Genomic DNA, 20193 nt, shown 5'->3' with positions numbered 1-20193 from the left:
ATCTACATGAGACAGTTGCACTGGTTTAATTAAAGATATTATTTTAAACTAGTGCAAAAGGCTGTGAGATCACTTCTGATTTAAGAGTGGTTTATTTGGGTTTAGTTTAAATACATTCCTAGTCCATTTAAACAAAAAACTAAATAAAACTGGTTTAAATTGACTAAGAATAGGGTTAAGCTAACTCTTAATCAGCTACTTTAATCAGCAAAATAAGAATGACCACACAAGGATTTGCATTGGTTTAACTAAACTGTTTTAAAAATCAATTTAATTTAAACCAGTGCAACTTTCTTGTGTAGACAACACCTGAGAATATTCTTTAGTGAATACTGAGAAGTGTCTTGCAGCATAGGCGCTGACTCCGTGGGTGTTCCGGGGCTGGAGCACCCACCGGCAGCCCCCCTATCAGCTCCCCCCCATCCCCTCCAGTGCCTCCCGGCGGGCTTCACAGATCATCACTTTCCATTCTGCCTCCCCCCCTCCTGCCCACCGTGAACAGCTGTTTCGCGGTGTGCAGGAGACTGGGGGGGAGGAGCGAGAAGGCAGGGCACTTGGGGGGAGCGGGTGGGAAGAGGCGAGGTGAGGGTGGGTGGGGTCTTGGGGGCGGGCCCTGGGGCAGAGCCACGAGCTGAGCATCCCCCGGTACTTTGGAAAGTCGGCGCCTCTGCCCTATAGAAACATTAATGATATCTCACAACCATCACATAAGGTATGTAAGCGCTGCATTGTAATTTTCATCTGACAATGAAAAAATGGAGGCAAGGAGGGACTCTAAGCAGTAAACACGCTCCCACCACATATATATTAATATAATTTCGAGCAACTGATTGCCACTGAAACAAAACTGAGGTCTATGTAGAAACTGTTTATAGGCAGAGCTGATGGTGACACCTATAGTTAAGGTTGCCTGAGACCTACCACAAAAAGTGCTTGTTTTCAGTTGCTTACAATTTTGCCAAACTTTAATAATTTATTCTGAAATTTTACATGCCATGTGCCAACTCCAGCCTGAGTGTTTTTGAATAGTTTCAACAAAACCAATTTCAAGAACAAAATTGTGGGGATACTGAGTTTGGGGAGGGAGGGAAAAGATGGGGAGAAAAACACAGGAGTCAGAGGAAGATGGGTAGAGGGATAAAGTTGGGACAGGCTGAGGGAAACAAGATATAGAAGGGGTCAGGTTTGGGGAAGGCCAAGAGACAGGGGCAGAAGGTTCTGAAACCTCTAGAGCACATTCCTCTCCAGAACCTGGAATGGAATCCAGGATTCTGGAGTCTCTACAGTCCTATGATGTAAAACTCACTGGCCAAATATGTTTCATTCCCTATTGGCCCAGACAGACACTAACAGCTTATTACTGCTACCAGTCAGTCCATTAGTTCAAGTAGCAGAGATCTGTGCTGTGAATCTAAAGGTCTCAACCCAGCTATACATGGGAATCAGTATGGTTCTACATTATAAAAATTCTGCTTTTTCAGTTTGCTGATTTGAAAATTTAGAAGATGGCATTTTAACAAAACATGTGAACAGTATGGTTGCAAAGTCAAACATTCAAACATTCCCAAATGCCAGAATTAAGAATACCTGTGCATATGCATTATGATATAGTCTTTAATTGCATAATCACATACTATTTTTTCCACAGAACCTATGCTTCATTCATTCAGTGCACAGGATACATGGACCATGCTCAGCGAATGACTCAGGAGCGTATTGTGAAGGAAGCTGTAGTCTGTAGAACCCCCTACCTTATTTGTTGATGAATCTGAAAGATTTATATTACATGAGACAAGGTACTGAAGATAGAGAAAGGATGGTCTTAAGTTTGAGGCAATTTAATATGCTGGAGACCAGGATTCTATCACTGCCTCTCCCACAAAGTTCCTGTCATGCTGGGCAAACCACTTGAACCAAACTTTTCATGTGGTTCTCAACCCATTTACCAGTGTGGGCCACATATGCAGCTCTTTATGTGTTATGTGGGCCACATCCACACAATATATATACTACCTGTATGGCCCTGAAGATGTCTCATGGGCCACAGCTGTGTGCTGATTGGGCCGCAAGCAGCCTGCAGGTCGAGAATCACTGACAAAGAGGGTCTATATTACACATGGTTAAAAAATCCCAACTTTTTCCTAGTGGATGCATCACAGAGTTGTACCACTTTAACTTAAGATGTGATTTTGAAATGATTTACTTAAACTAGTGCAAAAGGCTGAATGGACATTCTTAAACCTGTCTTTTTTGGATTTAGCTTAGGCCTTGTCTACACTGAAAAGTTTACCACTTCAACTATGTCAGCATAGTAAAAACAGTAAAATCTCCCTGGCATAGGCACAGTTATAATGGTATAAAAGTGCTTATATCAGTATAGATTATTCTGGTTCAGGGAAGCAAAATAAGCTATATTGTTTTATACAGGTATAATTGTGTCTTTGCTTTTAAAGGCATAGCTTTTTTGACAAAAAATATTATACCCGTACCAGACTTAGCTCTGCCTATAAAACCTGTAAAGGTAGACTGAGCCTTATTGTTTAGGAATATGTTTAAACTAACCTGAAATAAGCAACTCTTAAACTGAAATAAAAGTGTCCACACAGGTTTCACTGGTTTAACTAAACCATTCTAATTGGTGCAAGTGTATATGCAGACATAGTCTCAGTTAATGTCAGTGAGATGGGCAGCAAGCAGATTAGGAAAAGCAAGGACATGTTGATTTGATTACATTTCATGATTTTCTAAACTATCCCTAGAAAAAGACCAAGAGAAAAAAAGAGTTCCAAAGTCTGGAGTTGATTGAACTCCAGACTTTTATTAAACAACTATCCTTTTTTAAAATGGGTCTGGAAGGAAGAATGCCATTTTTATAAATTAAATTAGAACACTGGGATTAAAAAGGAAGAGTGTTATGACCCAGAATTTAACCAACTATCCTAAACTTTCTATACTTGAACGGGGAATCCCAGTCCTTTAAATTCTAGGCATCTCTGTCTTCCCTCTATTTTAAATCAACCACTGATAACATGAAATGTAAGAACAAAAGTGACAATATCCACTCTGATTATAAAACAAAAATGGTTTACCTCTAGAAGGAAGTCAGGAGTAGAAATGCATGTTTGCCCAATAATAATGTATTTTCACACTTCTAAGTAGGATATTACAAAGAATAGAAAGTAAAAAATTAAGAGTTTGAAATTTCCCTCCTCCTACTTTCCCTTCTCCCCCCTCTACAAAAAGTTTGGGAGTACTTATTTAAAAAAGGAAATCAGAGGAAGAGAAGAATAAATAAATAACAAAGCACAATAAAGATAATGGATTCCAAGAAGGCAGACTTTAGCAAACTCAGGGAGTTGGTAGGTAAAATCCCATGGGAAGCAAGTCTAAGGGGAAAAACAGGTCTTCAAAAACACATTATTAAGGGCACAAGAGCAAACTCTCCCACTGTGCAGGAAAGACAGGAAGTATGGCAAGAGACCACCCTGGCTTAACCAGGAGATCTTCAATTATCTGAAACTCAAAAAAGAATCCTACAAAAAGTCGAAACTAGGTCAAATTACAAAGGATGAATATAAATAAACAATCCAAGCATGTAGGGACAAAATTAGAAATGCCAAGGCACAAACGAGATTAAACTAGATAGAGACATAAAGGGTAACATAAAATGTGGAAACGGCAGAAGTGCTAAAAGACTTTTTTGTTTCAGTTGTCACCAAGAAGTTTAGTAGCAATTGGACATCTAACAATGAATGCCACTCAAAATTAGGTAGGATCAGAGGCTAAAATAGAGAATGAAGAAGTTAGAAATTAGATAAATTGGATGTCTTCAAGTCACCAGGGCCTGATGAAATACATCTTAGAATACTCAAGGAGTTGACTGAGGAGCTATCTGAGCCATTAGTGATTATCTTTTAAAAGTCATGTAAAACCCATGAGATTCCACAAGGCAAATATAGTGCTAATTTGTAAAAAGGGGAATAAAGACAACCTGGGGAATTACAGACCAGTCAGCTTAACTTCAGTACCCGGCAAGATAATGGAACAAATAATTAATCAATCAATTTGCGGACACCTAGGAGATAAAAAGGTGATAAGTAACAGTCAGCAACCAAACTAATAGGTTTTCTTGACAGGATAACAAGCCTTTTTTTTTTTTGGAGGGGTGGCGGGGGGGGGCAGTAGATGTGGTATATCTTGACTTTAGTAAGGCTTTTGATACTGTCTTACATGATTTTCTCATAAACAAACTAGGGAAATGCAACCTAGATAGAGCTACTATACGATGGGTGCATAACTGGTTGGAAAAGACTACCCAGAGAGTAGTTATCAGTGAAAAGCAACAGAGGGTCCTGTGGCACCTTTGAGACTAACAGAAGTCTTCTGTTAGTCTCAAAGGTGCCACAGGACCCTCTGTTGCTTTTTACAGATTCAGACTAACACGGCTACCCCTCTGATACTAGTTATCAGTGGTTCACAGTCAAGCTGGAAGGGCATATCAAGTGGGATCCTGCAGGTATCAGTTCTGGGTCCAGTTCTGTTCAATATCTTCATTAATGATTTAGATAATGGCATAGAGAGTACACTTATAAAGTGGATAATACCAAGCTGGGAGGGGTTGCAAGTGCTTTGGAAGATCGGATTAAAATTCGAAGTGATCTGGACAAACTGGAGAAATGGTCTGAAGTAAATAGGATGAAATTCAATAAGGGCAAATGCAAAGTATTCCACTTAGGAAGAAACAAATCAGTTGCACACATATAAAAGGGGAAATGTAAAGTGGCAGAGTAGACAGTGCACTAGCATGGCTCCCAGCGCTGGTAGCTACTCCCCTTGTGGGGGTTGTTTTTTTACAGTGCTGGTGCTGTGCCTACACAGACACATTAAAGCGCTGCCGCGGCAGCGTTTTAACATTGGTAGTGAAGACATACCCTTAGTGACAAGGCCTCTCCATGGGGAATAGCAGGCCCTAGGTATTTTCACTCTTGCTGCTGCATTCTCATATTACATTTTAACACACGGGTGAGAATTTCAACATCTCTTTGTGATTAAGTACTTGGTATCACTGCATGAATAGTACATACACAATGTACTGCTTAGCAACAGTCACAAAATGTATCCTCTGTTCTGGAAATTCTGTTTCATTAGTCACTTCACTTTTACATTCAAAATACTTACAGAAGTTTATTGCTATCTCCCAAATGTGACAACAGCCCCCTAAGACTAAAGCCTTCAACATAAATCTGAGCAAAGAACAAGCTGAACAGGCTAGAATACTTATAATAAACCGGGAATATCTTACTGTTCTACATGAAGAGAGCTGCACTTTTTTTACTTTTATGTACCTAATATATACAATTTTATAATGATCAAGAGGATAATTCAGTTACCTCACAGAAATCATGTATGTCTTAGAGAAAGGATGGTCGAATGTTTAAGGGACTAGCCCAACACTTGGGAGACCTGGGAGACTTCCTTGGGCAAATTACTTAGTACCTGATTTTAAAGGTATTTGGGGACTGCTATGCTTGAGCCTCAATGGGATTTTGCCTCCCAGGTGCCTAAATCCCTTTTAAAATTATATTTAGGCTCCTAAACCAGTTAGGCACTTCAATGCTGAACAAAACTACATCTAAATATCTTTACAAATATTGGCCCAGTCTCTCTGTGTCTGAGTTCCCCACTGGTGTAATGGGAATAACAGCACTGCCCTACACCAGGGTATTGTGAGGATAAATACATTAAAGATTGTGAGGTGCTCAGATACTATGGTGATGGGGATCACAAAGAGAATCTCAGTTAGCGATATACCTCCATTTTATGTACTGAATGAATTTAAGAGTGGACAGTTCTGCCAGACTTTAAGGTGACCAGCAAATAGGTCAAAATTTGGTTTCATGTAATTGTTTGTGTGTGTGAGAGCGTGAGAAAGGTTGTTGAAGGATCAGTTCTCTCTCCCAACTGCTTTTTAAAACAGGAAATTCAGGTTTGGTCACCTGAAAGAATCTCTAGTTGCCAGAGAACCAGTGAAATTAAATCACCAACAAGAGAACGAAAGTAGAGCAACTGAGAGGGAAAGATAGTTAGAATGGGAAGTGGGAATGAAAATGACTAGTTTGGCAAGTTTTAGACTTTTTTTCTAGATACCTGTAAATATATTGCAGACAGTGGTTGTAATGTTATGAATACGTTTTATCACTTTCTCTCATCCCTTCCAAGACCACCGTGGAAACCAGTTGGGATCTCTCAACAGAAATTTCTTCCCTAATACTAGCCTATATTGATTTTCACACATATACACAAAAATAAAAACTACAGGGGAGTAGTAGTTACTGCTACTTCAGAAAAATAATCCATAAATTAGTTATCTGACTAAATAAATCAATTCTTCTAATTCTTAGATCATTTCCATTCTTCTCTGAATTCCATCTAATTTTGGGTGTGCTCTCATCAGTGAAAGATGCTATCTTAAGAATCCTGGACATGGAAGTCCTCTGTCCACAAAACAAACACAGTATAAGGAGCACTAACTCAGGCTCCCCAATGCTTCATCCTAACACTGAGTGAACCCTCTTACAGGTAAAGAGATAGTTCAGGTTGTATGCGCATTTAATCCTCCTCTAAATGCTGAATTGGTAGGAATCAGAAGAGTTCATTTTGCCTTTGTAAAATACAAAGCGTGTTGTGTCATGAGTCTAGTTCCTTGAATTTCACTTGCCATGCTTGTGAATACATAAAGTACCATATAATCCATAATGCAAAATCCTGTGTATTCCTATGCTTTGGTCAAGAAAAACAAAGGAGGCTAGTAGTTAGTTATAAGGGTCTCTTCAATTTAAGCCATGGTTGTCACAGGTCTGGCCTGATGATGGGCAATGGTTTTGATCCTTGAGGAGCCATTCAGCTATTGTAATAAAGCCTCACGCTTAACTAGCACAATCCTTCCTATAAGGAACAGAGCACAAACTTCATTCAGATGGCCCAGCAGTGTAGGGACCTAGATGATGCTAGAGCTTGTGGATTCAAATCCTCACGTGGCTGGGTTCAAAAGGTAATTTCCTTGCCAGATTATAACAACTTTAACGAGAGCCCCTTATATTTTGCAGTGTAAGAAAAAGGGTCAAGATCTCTTAGCATCCTGGACCTTTCTGCTCATTTAAAAACACTTATCTTGATGACATTACATTTCCCCACACTAAATTACTGACAGATTTTAACTCCTTTACTGCTTAAGACTACTTGCAGAGGCTGAGGTCACTGAATAAACAGGACCAAATGTTATAATGAACTGCTCAAAGAAAGACACCTATGTATTTGTTACTCCTAAGGGCACTCTGCGCCAAAAAATTAAAAATTCTGCACATAGTATTTTAAAATTATGCAAATTTTATTTGTCAAATAAATGTGGATGCTCCGGCATGGCATGGGGAGCACAGGCCACTGGCTGCACAGAGGTGGGAAATCGTTGTGCAGCTCCCACCCCAGGACATGGACTCAGCAGTGAGGCTGCATCCAACCGTGACACAGCGCAATGACTGGGCCTGCCCCAGAAACACCCCAGGGCCCTGCCCCTCCCCTCAGGGGAGGCGGGCAGGTGGCGGAGATGAGTGGAGGTGGGGGCGGGGAGCTGCCAGTGGGTGCAGAGCACCCACCAACTTTTCCCTGTGGGTGCTCCAGCCCCGGAGCACCCATGGAGTCAGCGCCTATGGTCCACGGTGCCCAACAACTGAACCAGGTGTGGGCAGGCAGGTTCAGCAAGGCAGGATCCAAATGGGGAGGGAGAGAAGATTGAGAAGGTTGAGAAGGTTCTGTGTGGGGAAATCTGCGTATGGGCGGCTCAGTGGAGGATCCGGGTGCGGGGGGGATCTGGATGCACAGGGGCTTGTTGGGGGGTTCTGGGTACAACAGTAATGGAACTCTGCAGGGGGTACAGGTGAAAGTCGTTGGGGCTCAGTGGAGGGTGGGGGAGAGTCTGGATGTGGGGGGGCTCAGTGGGTGGTCCAGATGCTGGGGAAGTGGGGCTTAGTGGAGTGGAGACCCAGATCCAGCTGGTTGGGGCTCCGTGGGGTGGGGATCTGGGTGCGGGTGGCTTGTTGGGGTGGTGCAGGAGGTGTGGGATTCTGAGTGCAAGGAGGCGTGAGGCTCAGTGGGAGGGTCTGCCTATGAGGGGGTCTGGATGCATGGGAGTTGGGTGGAGGGGGAGCAGCTCCTTATACAGGGATCCCTCCCCCTGCAGCTGAGGAGTAATGGGTGCAGGAAGTGGGTGGGGGGAGTCTGGAGAGCTTCCTGCATCTGGGGGAGAAATCTGGGGATGGGTCTGATCCAGCCCCAGATGCCGTGCAGGGGAAGAGGCAGTCCCATCCTCCCCAGCCCAGCCAGGACTAGCAGCTGATACTGGCACAGGGTAGGAGCCACTAGCTGGGTCTTCCCCAGTACTGCCCTCTGCCCCACAGTGATTTACCTCTCTGCCGGCTGCCCTGAGCACCTGAAACACACTGCTGGGGAGGTTCGCATGACCGCTCCTGTGGCTTCCTTTTGCTTCCCCGTCAGAAAGTCACAGAAGCAAAGAAATCTGCCGGGGACATAAATTCTGCACATGAGCAGTGGCGCAGAATTCCCCCAGGAATAATTTGTGGAGTGTTTTCTCATCTCAATTAGCTTGTCTGTCTACATAGTTTCAGTGCCCATCATTATAATACACCTCTACCTCGATATAACGCTGTCCTCGGGAGCTAAAAAAATCTTACCGCGTTATAGGTGAAACCGCGTTATATTGAACTTGCTTTGATCCACTGGAGTGCACAGCCCCGCTCCCCCCCCCTCACCCCCGGAGCACTGCTTTACTGCGTTATATCCGAATTCGTGTTATATCGGGTGGCGTTATATCGAGGTAGCGGTGTATCTGGAAGCTGAGTCTTAGATTGCTTCTATCCTTTGCTAAGAAGCCTGAAAAAAGGCACTACAGACCCTTCAAAACGCAAGGAAATCTTGTCCAGTTAGACAACACTCTTTAAATTAGCCAATACTGCCAAGAACTACTGATTTGTTATCAGTAGTTTCCATTTCACATCAAAACTCTTTGTTACAAAGAGAAAATGTGTTCTACCCAAAGTTGAAATTACATATTTAAATTCATATACTACAAATATTCATTAAGTTCTCACCAAAAGATGCGGTTGGTTTTCTGATAAAGTTTTCTGCTATTTATATTTAGCAATAATAGATGGGAAATTATACCCTCTTAACGAGAGCTTCCACTGCACACATCAGTTACTTTGGTCTTCTACATAAAGGTAGTATTATTGGTCAAAGGTATTTTTGTTTAAATATAACAATTATAACACATTTTCTGCACTTATTAATATTTGGGGCCAATTAGCATATTGTTGTATCTTTGCATGCAATACAAATACTGCACTCAATTTACCCCAAAGGCACAATAGCTTCTGATTAAGTCCAAGAAAGAAGTCTTACATTTAGTTCTAAAAGTGGGGAGGCCTGTGGTTATTCTCATCTCTTTTGGAAGCAAGTTCCTTTACCCACGGCCCCCCATCCCACCTCTTCTGCCTGAGGCCCCACCCCTGGCCAAGCCGGAAGCTGAAGAGGGCTGGGAGCCACAGATCCTCCACCTGCCTGAGGTGGGGGCAGCCAAGAGCAGCCCCTGCCTTGTGTCTCCACCCAGGGCAGGAGGTCTGCAACTCCCTACAGCTGCCCACACGGCTCTTACCATGGCTGGGCTGCGGTCCCCCAGCCGGAACTGGGTCCAGGTAAGAGCTGCGCATGAGTAGCTTTGGGGAGCCGGGGACCCTCCTGCCCTGGATGGAGATGGGGGGGCCCCCGTGGCACGGGGACATGGGTCGGGGGCTGCTCTTGACCCCCCAATCCCAGGCAGGTGGAGAGTCCACCACACAGGCACCAACTTTCCTTGGCACCGGTGGGAGCTTGCGCCTCCCGGCCCCCAGCTCGACTCCGCCCCTCCCTGACTCTATTGGACCCCTCCCCAAATCCCTGCCCTGGCCCCGCCTCTTCCCCGAGCACGCTGCGTTCCCTCTCTTCCCCCCTCCCTCCCATCACTTGCCACGCAAACAGCGGCATGCTCAGGGGAGGCGGGCAGGAGGCGGAGATGAGTGGAGGTGGGGGCGGGGAGTTGCCAGTGGGTGCAGAGCACCCACCAATTTTTCCCTGTGGGTGCTCCAGCCCCGGAGCACCCATGGAGTCAGCGCCTATGGTCCACGGTGCCCAACAACTGCCTGGGCTCCCCTGGCCTGACTCCAGCAGCCGACCTGGCCGGGGGTGGGTGGCTGGGGCCTTCAGGAAGAAGAGGAGGGGAAAGGGGTGAGGCCCCTGTCAAAAAGTGGAAGGGCTCTGGCCCCATTATTCCCCACCTCTCAACTGCTTCACACTTGGCTGTTCCCCATCTCCTCCTCCAGCTCACCTCCTCACACTAGTCAAGACAAAACAGTCATACTTTAGAACCAAAACTTGACCAGATTAAGCACATTCAAAAGTACAACTGGTTTGTCTTTTAGGTCATGCCTACACTAGCACTTATGTCAGCAAAACTTTTATCGCTCAGAGGTGTGAAAAAACACCCCCAAGTGACATAACTTTTGCCAGCGTAAGTGTTCATGTGCACAGCGCTATGTCGAAGGGGCACGCTCTCCCACCGACATAACTACCGCCATTCATTGAGATGGTTTTATTATGTTGACGGGGGAGCTATCTTCAGTTGGCATAACGTAGCTATACCAGTGCTCTTACAGTCGCACAGCTGTGCCACCGTAAGCTTGTAAGTGTACACATGGCCTAAGAAGATTTTACTGAGATAGAGCTAGGAAACATGTCTAGTCTGGGATTTAAAGGCGTGATGTCATATCAAGGTCAGAGGATTTGTCTACACAGGAAAGTAAATTTGAATGTAGGTAGGGAGTGAATTTAAACAGAACAATTATTCCTGATTAATTCCCTATGTGGGCATTCTTATTCTGAAATAGTTTTAGTAGTCTTAACCAGGAATAGCTATTCCAGATTAATTCCTTATGTAGACAAACCCTTAGACCAATGTAAAAGGCTGTGTAGACACTCTTATTTTGGTTTAAACCAGTTTTATTTCAGTTTAGCGTGAACTGATTTAGGGTATGTCTTCACTAGCAGCGCTTTAACGTGGCTGTATAGTCGCTGCACCAGTGCTGGAAGAGAGCTCTCCCAGCACTGTAAAAAAACCACCTGCATGAGGGGAGTGGCTCCCAGCGCTGGTGCACTGTCTACGCTGCTACTTTACAGCGCTGAAACTTGCAGCACTCATACGGGTGTTTTTACACACCCCAGTGAGAAAGTTGCAGCACTATAAAGTGGCAGTGTAGACAAGGCCTTAGATTATGCTAAATCAAAATAAACCATTCTTAGGCAGGTCTAAACTACCAATGCTTTACCAAACAGGGACGTGTGCAGGAATTTAAATTTGACCTCTTTTTGGTTGGGACACAGAAGCTCCCTGCCCCTCCTTCCCACCCCGGGAGGAGCTCAATCTTCCCTCCTCCACTGGGCCCCGGCAGGAGCTCGATCTTCCCTCCCTCCCACCCGGCCCCGCTGGAGCTCAATCTTCCTTCCTTCCACCCTGTCCCAACCTCGTCAGGACTCGTCACTCTATCTTCCCTGCCTCCGTGGCCCTAGGGGCCGAGAAGTTCTATGCCCCCGACAATTATTGGGGGGGGGGGGGCGTGCCCCTGCTTGCCCCGACTTGTGCACGTCCCTGTTGCAAATACAGGTATTCCTATATAGTATACCAGCAAAGCTCTCCTAGCATGGATGCACCTTATACCAGAAAAACTGTGACAGAGTAGACCTTGTTTACACCACAGAGTTTTGTCAACGCAAGTTATGCTGACATACAGCCACTGCTGTAATTAAACCACTGTACTGATGCAGCTGGCTGTAAGATTGCTCATGCAGACGCTCCCTGCCAATGGGAGAGAGCTCTCCCATGGACATAATTAAACTACCTCCAACGAGTGGCGGTAGCTATGTCGGAGGGAGAGCATCTCCTGCCAACATAGCACTGTCCACACTGGTGCTTCTGTTGGTGTAACTTATGTGGCTCAGAGGGGTGGTTTTTTTCACACCCCTGAGCAAAATAAGTTATACCCACAAAAGTACTGGGACATGGCCTAACTGTGCCATCAAGGGAAATTGACCAGCATAGCTATAATGGAATAACAGCAGGTCAATCTCCCAATTTAGACTGGCGCTAAAACATAAAGACAAATTCTCTGTAAGATTAACATCAGAACAGTAGAAAATAACAGGTAGACAAAACAAACCAAAAACAAACAAGAACACCCAGCAGTTTTAGAATCTCGTCAGAGTTTTTGCTGCTTTCTATAAATGCTAAGGTTTTTTAATTTAGTCATCTTTTCTATTGTGAAAATACAGCTGTCACGTGAAATGACAAATAAACCAATCTCCAACCAAATAACTGCAGCCTGGAAAGTGGGAATTTGCCCCCCTCTCATCCCATTCATCGTAATGAGGTATGACCAGCAGGGACTAACAATTTAAATTTTAATATTATGAAGCAGCAGATTTTTTTTTCTTTGTTTTTAATTTTTTTTTTTAAATGCAGCAAGACAAGGCTAATTCAAAATTAAAATTCTGCAGTTAAATCATTAAAAAGTCATGGAATGCAAAAGGTTAACATAGGCAGTCTCATGGTTTCTTCACAGGCTATGCCTTTACTGGCAAAAAGGTGTGTTTTTACAGCAAGATAAATAATGCATATTAGTCCTCTCATTGTAAAAAAACACGCCAGAAGAGACAGCCACAAAGGGATTGACTACACACAGAAGGTACAGTTTAACTTCAACTGGGTCATAAACTACTTTAGTTAAGCAGATGCAAATCTCTATGTGGACACTCTTAACAGTTTGTCTTGCATCAAATTTATCTTTCCCTACAAGTGATAACTGTTCATAAAGGCCTGTTCAGTTCAGCCCCACTGGTGTTAACAACATTGGAAACCCTAGTGGAGATAAAACAGTGACCACAGTCAATGACCTAAGGACTGCAGACCTGATCTGTGCAGGGTTAGATGACAATGCTTAAAATGTGGGCACCCCATATACACCAGGGCCAGATTTTTTTTTTTAAACGGTACATTATTTAGGTCCTGAACTCCTTAAAAATCCTGGCCCTACAGCTCTACAAAAGCTGAACTGTTAGCAGCAATGAAAAGAAACAAAAATTAGGAAAATGTAGTGAATTTTCCTAATTTTTGTTTCTTTTCATTGCTACTAACAGTTCAGCTTTTGGAGAGCTGTAGGGTCATGATTTTTATATATGTAAAAGAACATGGATGGCCTGAGCCAGGGTTTCAAAATCCAGTTCAAAATCCATAGGGCAGTCAGACACTTTTGGCTACACTTCTCTATTTACAAACTATAGAAATGATGGAGATTTTCAGTTCTCTAGAATTCTGTAGCCTGCCCTGGCTTCCTATCCAGATAATCAATGCATATTTCAGGGGTTCTTGAAATTATTCATGCTCATGAGACCAATTTTTGTAGAAAGGGCAAATTTCATGTTCCCTGTTTATTTTTAGTGAAGTTATGATTAAGCATTTTTGGGACATGCTGACATCTTTTCTTTTTTAATCCCTTTTTGCCATTCCAAATTTAAGATGACTTCCAAGGGAAACCAGGCATGGTGAGTAGGGAAGACCACAAGAAGCTGACACATCTTGAAAGTCTGGATCAAATTTTGATTACTGGAAGATCATAAGTCAAAAGGAAATTAATGTTCTCAGACACAATGTATTCAGAATAATATACCTGATAAAACCAGGGGATAATCCATACCCCAATTCAAATACAATATTTAAAAAAAAAAAAAAAAAAAAAATTAGAGAAAGGAGATTTTTCCATTAATTAAGCCAATATGCATTTAAGAATTCATGTTTTCAGTCTAGTTAGTTGCATTACAGATCACAGATTGCATTGCTGATTTTAAACGAAGAAGTCCAGTTTCCTCCTGTGCTCTGGAATACAGATAAAGTACACTTTTCCTCACTCACCTTTGGATCGAGTGGAGATATCCATCCCCTCCACCACCTCCTGCTCTGCCTTTATTTCCTCTTCAGCCAAGCTACAGGAGTTAGAAAGAAATTTAGAATATATTATTTTCATATTTAGGTTCATGCATAAAAGCTTGAAGTGACACTGTCAAATCCTTATGGCCAGAAATCTAATATAACTTTAAAGGTCCATTCTCAAGTGGAGTATACACTATCTGAACGCAGGGAATTTATCTTGCCTCTGATACACAGGGTATTTACCCAAATTTCACTCATTAATTTTAATGTGAGTTAGTCTTCCAACATCTATGGGAGATTATTTATATAGCATCATAAATATGAATGATAGTTGATAGACAAGTAGGTGACAGGGCTCCTGTCCCAAAGAGTTTATAGTCTAAGGTCCAAAGCCTATAAACTGTATGGACAGACTCCTGCATATGTTAGCACCTCACTAACTTCACAGAGTGAAGAGATCTTTCTCTGCAGAACAGCTTGCAGGATTAGGGCCTAACGTAATTTTACAGACAAGGATTAAAATTTAGGATTTTAAAATTAGGCTCTACAACCTGAAAAAAATCAATTGTGTAATTCACCTCCATGCAACTCTACCAATAACGCTGGTCTACAATTTTTGAGAAGTCATCTGCTTCAGAGATAAAATGTGCTATTTATTATGTATTTTGATGTGCTGAATTCAAATATGACAATTAAAACAACTGATTGGCTACTGTTTCTAAGATATTTAAGTTTTTACATTTTATGTCTATGTATATTGTGTAGATAGTAGAGTTTTAATCATAAACCCCAAACCTAGGTCTTTTCATGTGTTTATGGTTGCTTTATATGATAATATTTCACCCGTCCTGTTTACGTAACACTTTAAAAATCAGCAAAAGGGTTATATAAATAAAATTTATTATGAAACAAAAGGCAAAAAACTATTATGTACATAGTTTAGTCCTATTCAGTATCTAGTTGGCGCTTCTTGGCTTGTCTCTTGTATTCATTAAATGGAGCATCTCTTGTCACTGTCCAGCAATAGTCTGCAAGCATTGATGGGCTCCATTTGCCCTGATAGCGTTTCTCCATTGTTGCAATGTCCTGGTGAAATCGCTCGCCATGCTCGTCACTCACTGCTCCACAGTTCGGTGGAAAAAAAAAAAAATCTAGATAAGAGTGCAAAAAATGTATCTTTAGTGACATGTTGCAACCAAGGCTTTTGTATGCCTTGAGGAGGTTTTCCACCAACAACCTGTAGTTGTCTGCCTTGTTGTTTCCGAGAAAATTTATTGCCACTAACTGGAAGGCTTTCCATGCCGTCTTTTCCTTGCCACGCAGTGCATGGTCAAATGCATCATCTCGAAGAAGTTCACGAATCTGAGGACCAACAAAGACACCTTCCTTTATCTTAGCTTCACTTAACCTTGGAAATTTTCCACGGAGGTACTGGAAAGCTGCTTGTGTTTTGTCAATGGCCTTGACAAAGTTCTTCATCAGACCCAGCTTGATGTGTAAGGGTGGTAACAAAATCTTCCTTGATTCAACAAGTGGTGGATGCTGAACACTTTTCCTCCCAGGCTCCAATGACTGTTGGAGTGGCCAATCTTTCTTGAGGTAGTGGGAATCTCTTGCACGACTATCCCATTCGCAGAGAAAACAGCAGTACTTTGTGTATCCAGTCTGCAGACCAAGCAAGAAAGCAACAACCTTCAAATCGCCACAAAGCTGCCACTGATGTTGGTCATAGTTTATGCACCTCAAAAGTTGTTTCATGTTGTCATAGGTTTCCTTCATATGGACTGCATGACCAACTGGAATTGATAAAACATTGCCATTATGCAGTAAAACAGCTTTAAGACTCATCTTCGATGAATCAATGAACAGTCTCCACTCATCTGGATCGTGAACGATGTTGAGGGCTGCCATCACACCATGGATGTTGTTGCAGGCTACAAGATCACCTTCCATGAAGAAGAATGGGACAAGATCCTTTTGACGGTCACGGAACATGGAAACCCTAACATCACCTGCCAGGAGATTCCACTGCTGTAGTCTGGACCCCAACAGCTCTGCCTTACTCTTGGGTAGTTCCAAATCCCTGACAAGGTCATTCAGTTCACCTTGTGTTATGAGGTGTGGTTCAGAGGAGGAGGATGGGAGAAAATGTGGGTCCTGTGACATTGATGGTTCAGGACCAGAAGTTTCATCCTCTTCCTCGTCTGACTCAAGTGAGAATGATTCTGGTGCATCAGGAACCAGCTGTCCTTCTCCGTGGGGTACTGGGCGTACAGCTGATGGAATGTTTGGATAATGCACAGTCCACTTTTTCTTCTTTGACACACCTTTCCCAACTGGAGGCACCATGCAGAAGTAACAATTGCTGGTATGATCAGTTGGCTCTCTCCAAATCATTGGCACTGCAAAAGGCATAGATTTCCTTTTCCTGTTCAACCACTGGCGAAGATTTGTTGCATAAGTGTTGCAGCATATGTGTGGGGCCCACCTCTTGCCCTGATCTTCAATTTTGCAGCCAAAATAAAGGTGATAGGCTTTCTTAACCATAGTGGTTATACTGCGCTTTTGTGATGCAAAAGTCACTTCACCACAAATATAGCAGAAGTCATCTGCACTTTTCACACAAGTACGAGGCATCTCTGCTCACTTTGGCTAAACAGAAATGTGTCCCTTTGCAAAATCAAACACTGACAAATAAGAGAGCACGACTCTGTATGATTTCTAGAGCTGATATAGGGCACTTTGTTCAGCAGAGAGATGTAAGCTTCGTTATGATTGCATCATCCATGACTTCTAGGAATAACATGATGCAATTCATATCATGTATGACGCAATACCAGCTTCAGATTGCATCATGCATTGTTTTGCCTAAAAAGCAAGTACTGTCCAAACCCAGTCATAGATTTATTCATAGATCCAGTCAAAGATGTATTTTAGTCATTTCTGGTTTAAATTGAGATCCCTTCCCTTTATAACTCACTTATCCTCCGCCATTCCCAAGCCAAGGGTCGTATATACTGACCCAATAGCATATCTTGAAAACTAGAGCCAATCAACAATTTAAGCATCATTTTCGTTCTCAGTGACCCATAATTAGTAAAGTTTGACTACATTTATTTCAGAAGCATTTTGGCTGTAGAGCAGTGTAATAGCAATGGCAGGAGATATAGGGAAAGTCTTCACTACCCACCGGATCGGCGGGTAGTAATCGATCTATCGGGGATCAATTTATCGCATCTCGTCTAGACGAGATAAATCGATCCCCGAACGCGCTCCCCGTCGACTCCGGAACTCCACCAGAGCGAGAGGCAGAAGCGGAGTCCACAGGGGAGCCGCGGCCGTCTATCCTGTGCCGTGAGGACCCGAGGTAAATCGATCTAAGATATGTCAACTTCAGCTAAATTATTCTCGTAGCTGAAGTTGCGTATCTTAGATCGATCTCCTCCCTAGTGTAGACAGAATACAGGTGTTTTTACCACCATGTCATTCATCCCTACCCAGGCACTTCTACAGTATTCAGAGTAAGATTAGATGACAAGGTAGTACATGACAAGGTAGTACAAACACCTCTGACCTGCCTGCATTATAACTTCCACATTGGTATCACTAATGGAGAAATATGGATCTAAAATTTGCCAGTTTAGATGAAGCTGTGGAGGGAAGGTAATTAATAAGACCATCCAGTTGCGCAAAAAAAACGGTTACTCACCTTTTTGTAACTGTTGTTCTTCGAGAGGTGTTGATCATGTCCATTCCAAGCAGGTGTGTGCGTGCTGTGTGCACGCCAGCCGGAAGATTTTACTATAGCAGCGTCCGTAGGGTTGGCTTCGGCACCCCCTGGAGTGGCGCCTTCATGGCGCTGTATATAGGGGCCAGCCGACCCTCCACCCCCTCAGTTCCTTCTTGCCGACATTCGGACAGAGGGGCAGGAGGGTGGGTATTGGAATGGACATGAACACCACCTCTTGAAGAACAACAGTTACAAAAAGGTGAGTAACTGTTTTTTCTTCTTCGAGTGATTGTTCATGTTCATTCCAAGCAGGTGACTCACAAGCTTGAACTTAGGTGGTGGGGTCGGAGGTCACTGCAGACTGGAGTACTGCGCGGCCAAAGGCTGCATCATCTCTGGCCTGGTGCATGATGGCATAGTGTGCCGTAAAAGTGTGGATTGAGGACCACGTGGCCGCTCTACAAATTTCCTGCATCGGGACCTAGGCCAGGAACGCAGCAGAAGAGGCCTGTGCTCTTGTGGAGTGGGCCATAATAGGCGGGGCTGGTATGTTAGCCCGACTGTAGCATTCCCGGATACAGGTTTTGATTCAAGAGGAGATCCGCTGCGACGAGACCAGGAGCCCCTTCATCCTGTCGGCCACTGCAACAAAAAGTTGGGTTGATTTCCTGAAGGGTCTTGTCCTTTCAACGTAGAATGTGAGGGCCCTGCAAACGTCCAGGGAATGCAGCCTACGCTTCTTAGCCAAGGAATGCGGTTTCGGATAGAACACCAGGAGAAAAATGTCTTGTCCCACGTGAAATGGGGAAACCACCTTTGGAAGGAACGCTGGGTGCGGCCTGAGTTGGACCTTGTCTTTGTGGAAGATGGTGTATGGAGGTTCAGATGTCAGTGCTCTGAGTTCCGACACCCTCCGGGCTGATGTGATAGCCACCAAAAACGAGACCTTATATGAAAGATATAACAGTGAGCACGAAGCCAGCGGCTCGAAGGGGGACCCTGAGAGAACGAACAGGACCAAATTGAGGTCCCAAGCAGGGACAGGTTGACGAATGTGCGGGAACAATCTGTCAAGGCCCTTGAGGAATTGTCCAACGAGTGGGTCTGCAAACACCGAGGTACTCCCCGCTCCAGGGTGGAACGTAGAGACTGCAGCAAGGTGTACTCAAACCGAAGAGAGAGTCAGTCCCAGGTATCTCAGATGTAGCAAATAGTCCAATATGAGAGGGACTGGGGCGAGCAAGGGAGCCTGACCCCGTTGTGTGGCCCACAGGGAGAAGCGCTTCCACTTGGCCAAGTACGTGGTCCTTGTTGAGGGCTTCCTGCTACCAAGAAGGACCTGCCTGACCTGATGAGAGCGTTGCATCTCCATGGGGTTTAGCCATGGAGCATCCAGGCTGTGAGGTGGAACAACTCCAGGTTCGGGTGACGCAGGCGACCCCGATCCTGAGTGATCAAGTCCGGGAGTAGGGGCAACCTGAGGGGCACCCATATAGACATATGCAGGAGCGACGTGTATCAGTGCTGGCTTGGCCACGCCGGTGCTATCAGGATGACACAAGCATGATCTCTGCGGGCTTTGAGGATTACTCTGTGAACTATAGGAATCGGGGGGGAAGGCGTAAAACAGCCCGTCTGCCCAAGAGAGGAGGAAGACATCCGTTAGAGACCCCGGACTTCGTCCCATGAGGGAGCAGAATTGGCGACACTTCCTGCTCTCTCTGGAGGCGAACAGGTCCACCTGGGGATGATCCCAGAGCCAGAAAATTGAGAGTACTATGTCCCAGCAGATAGACCACTCGTGACCTTGGAACAAGCGGCTGAGGGCGTCTGCAAGCCTGTTCTGCGTCCCCGGGAAGTAGGATGCTGTCAGGTGAATTACGTTCTGTACACAAAAGTTCCATAATGCGAGGGCTTCCTGGCACAGGAGAGAGGAGCGAGCACCACCCTGTTTGTTGATATAGAACATCGTTGGAGTGTTGTCCGTGAGGACAGAAACGCACCTGCCCGCTAGCTGGGATTTGAAGGGTATGCATGCGAGGCACACCACTCGTAATTCCCTGACATTGATGTGTAACGAAAGGTCTTCTCGTGACCAAAGGCCTTGGGTCCTGAGGTCGCCCAGATGTGCACCCCATCCCACATCTGATGTGTCCATTACCAGGGATAGGGAGGGCTCGGGGCCGAGGAAAGGCACTCCCGCGCAGACCTCCCGCAGGTCAAGCCACCACTGGAGGGAGTCCAACTCTGGCCGAGGTAGCGTCACCACTGATTCTAGGGAATCTCTGACCGGCCAATACACTCCTGCCACCCAGGACTGGAGCAGACGCAGTCTGAGTCTGGTGTGGCTCACCACATAGGTACATGCCACCATGTG

At 44.3% G+C, this 20193-nt stretch overlaps 1 protein-coding gene across 9 annotated transcripts in view; it reads right to left on the bottom strand.

Moving 5' to 3' along the window:
* The window catches only part of ZMYND8 (zinc finger MYND-type containing 8), a 105808-nt gene that overhangs the window by 71521 nt on the left and 14094 nt on the right, over positions 1-20193 (bottom strand). For all 9 annotated transcript variants that reach the window (XM_034787150.1, XM_034787153.1, XM_034787149.1 and 6 more), the window contains one exon: positions 14069-14139. In XM_034787150.1, the coding sequence (XP_034643041.1) occupies positions 14069-14139 (71 nt within the window). The remainder of the gene's footprint in view (positions 1-14068; positions 14140-20193) is intronic.

The sequence above is a fragment of the Trachemys scripta genome, chromosome 12, assembly GCF_013100865.1.
Source record: "Trachemys scripta elegans isolate TJP31775 chromosome 12, CAS_Tse_1.0, whole genome shotgun sequence".
NCBI classification, from domain to species: domain Eukaryota; kingdom Metazoa; phylum Chordata; order Testudines; family Emydidae; genus Trachemys; species Trachemys scripta.
This window is presented reverse-complemented; position numbering and strand designations above follow the sequence as displayed.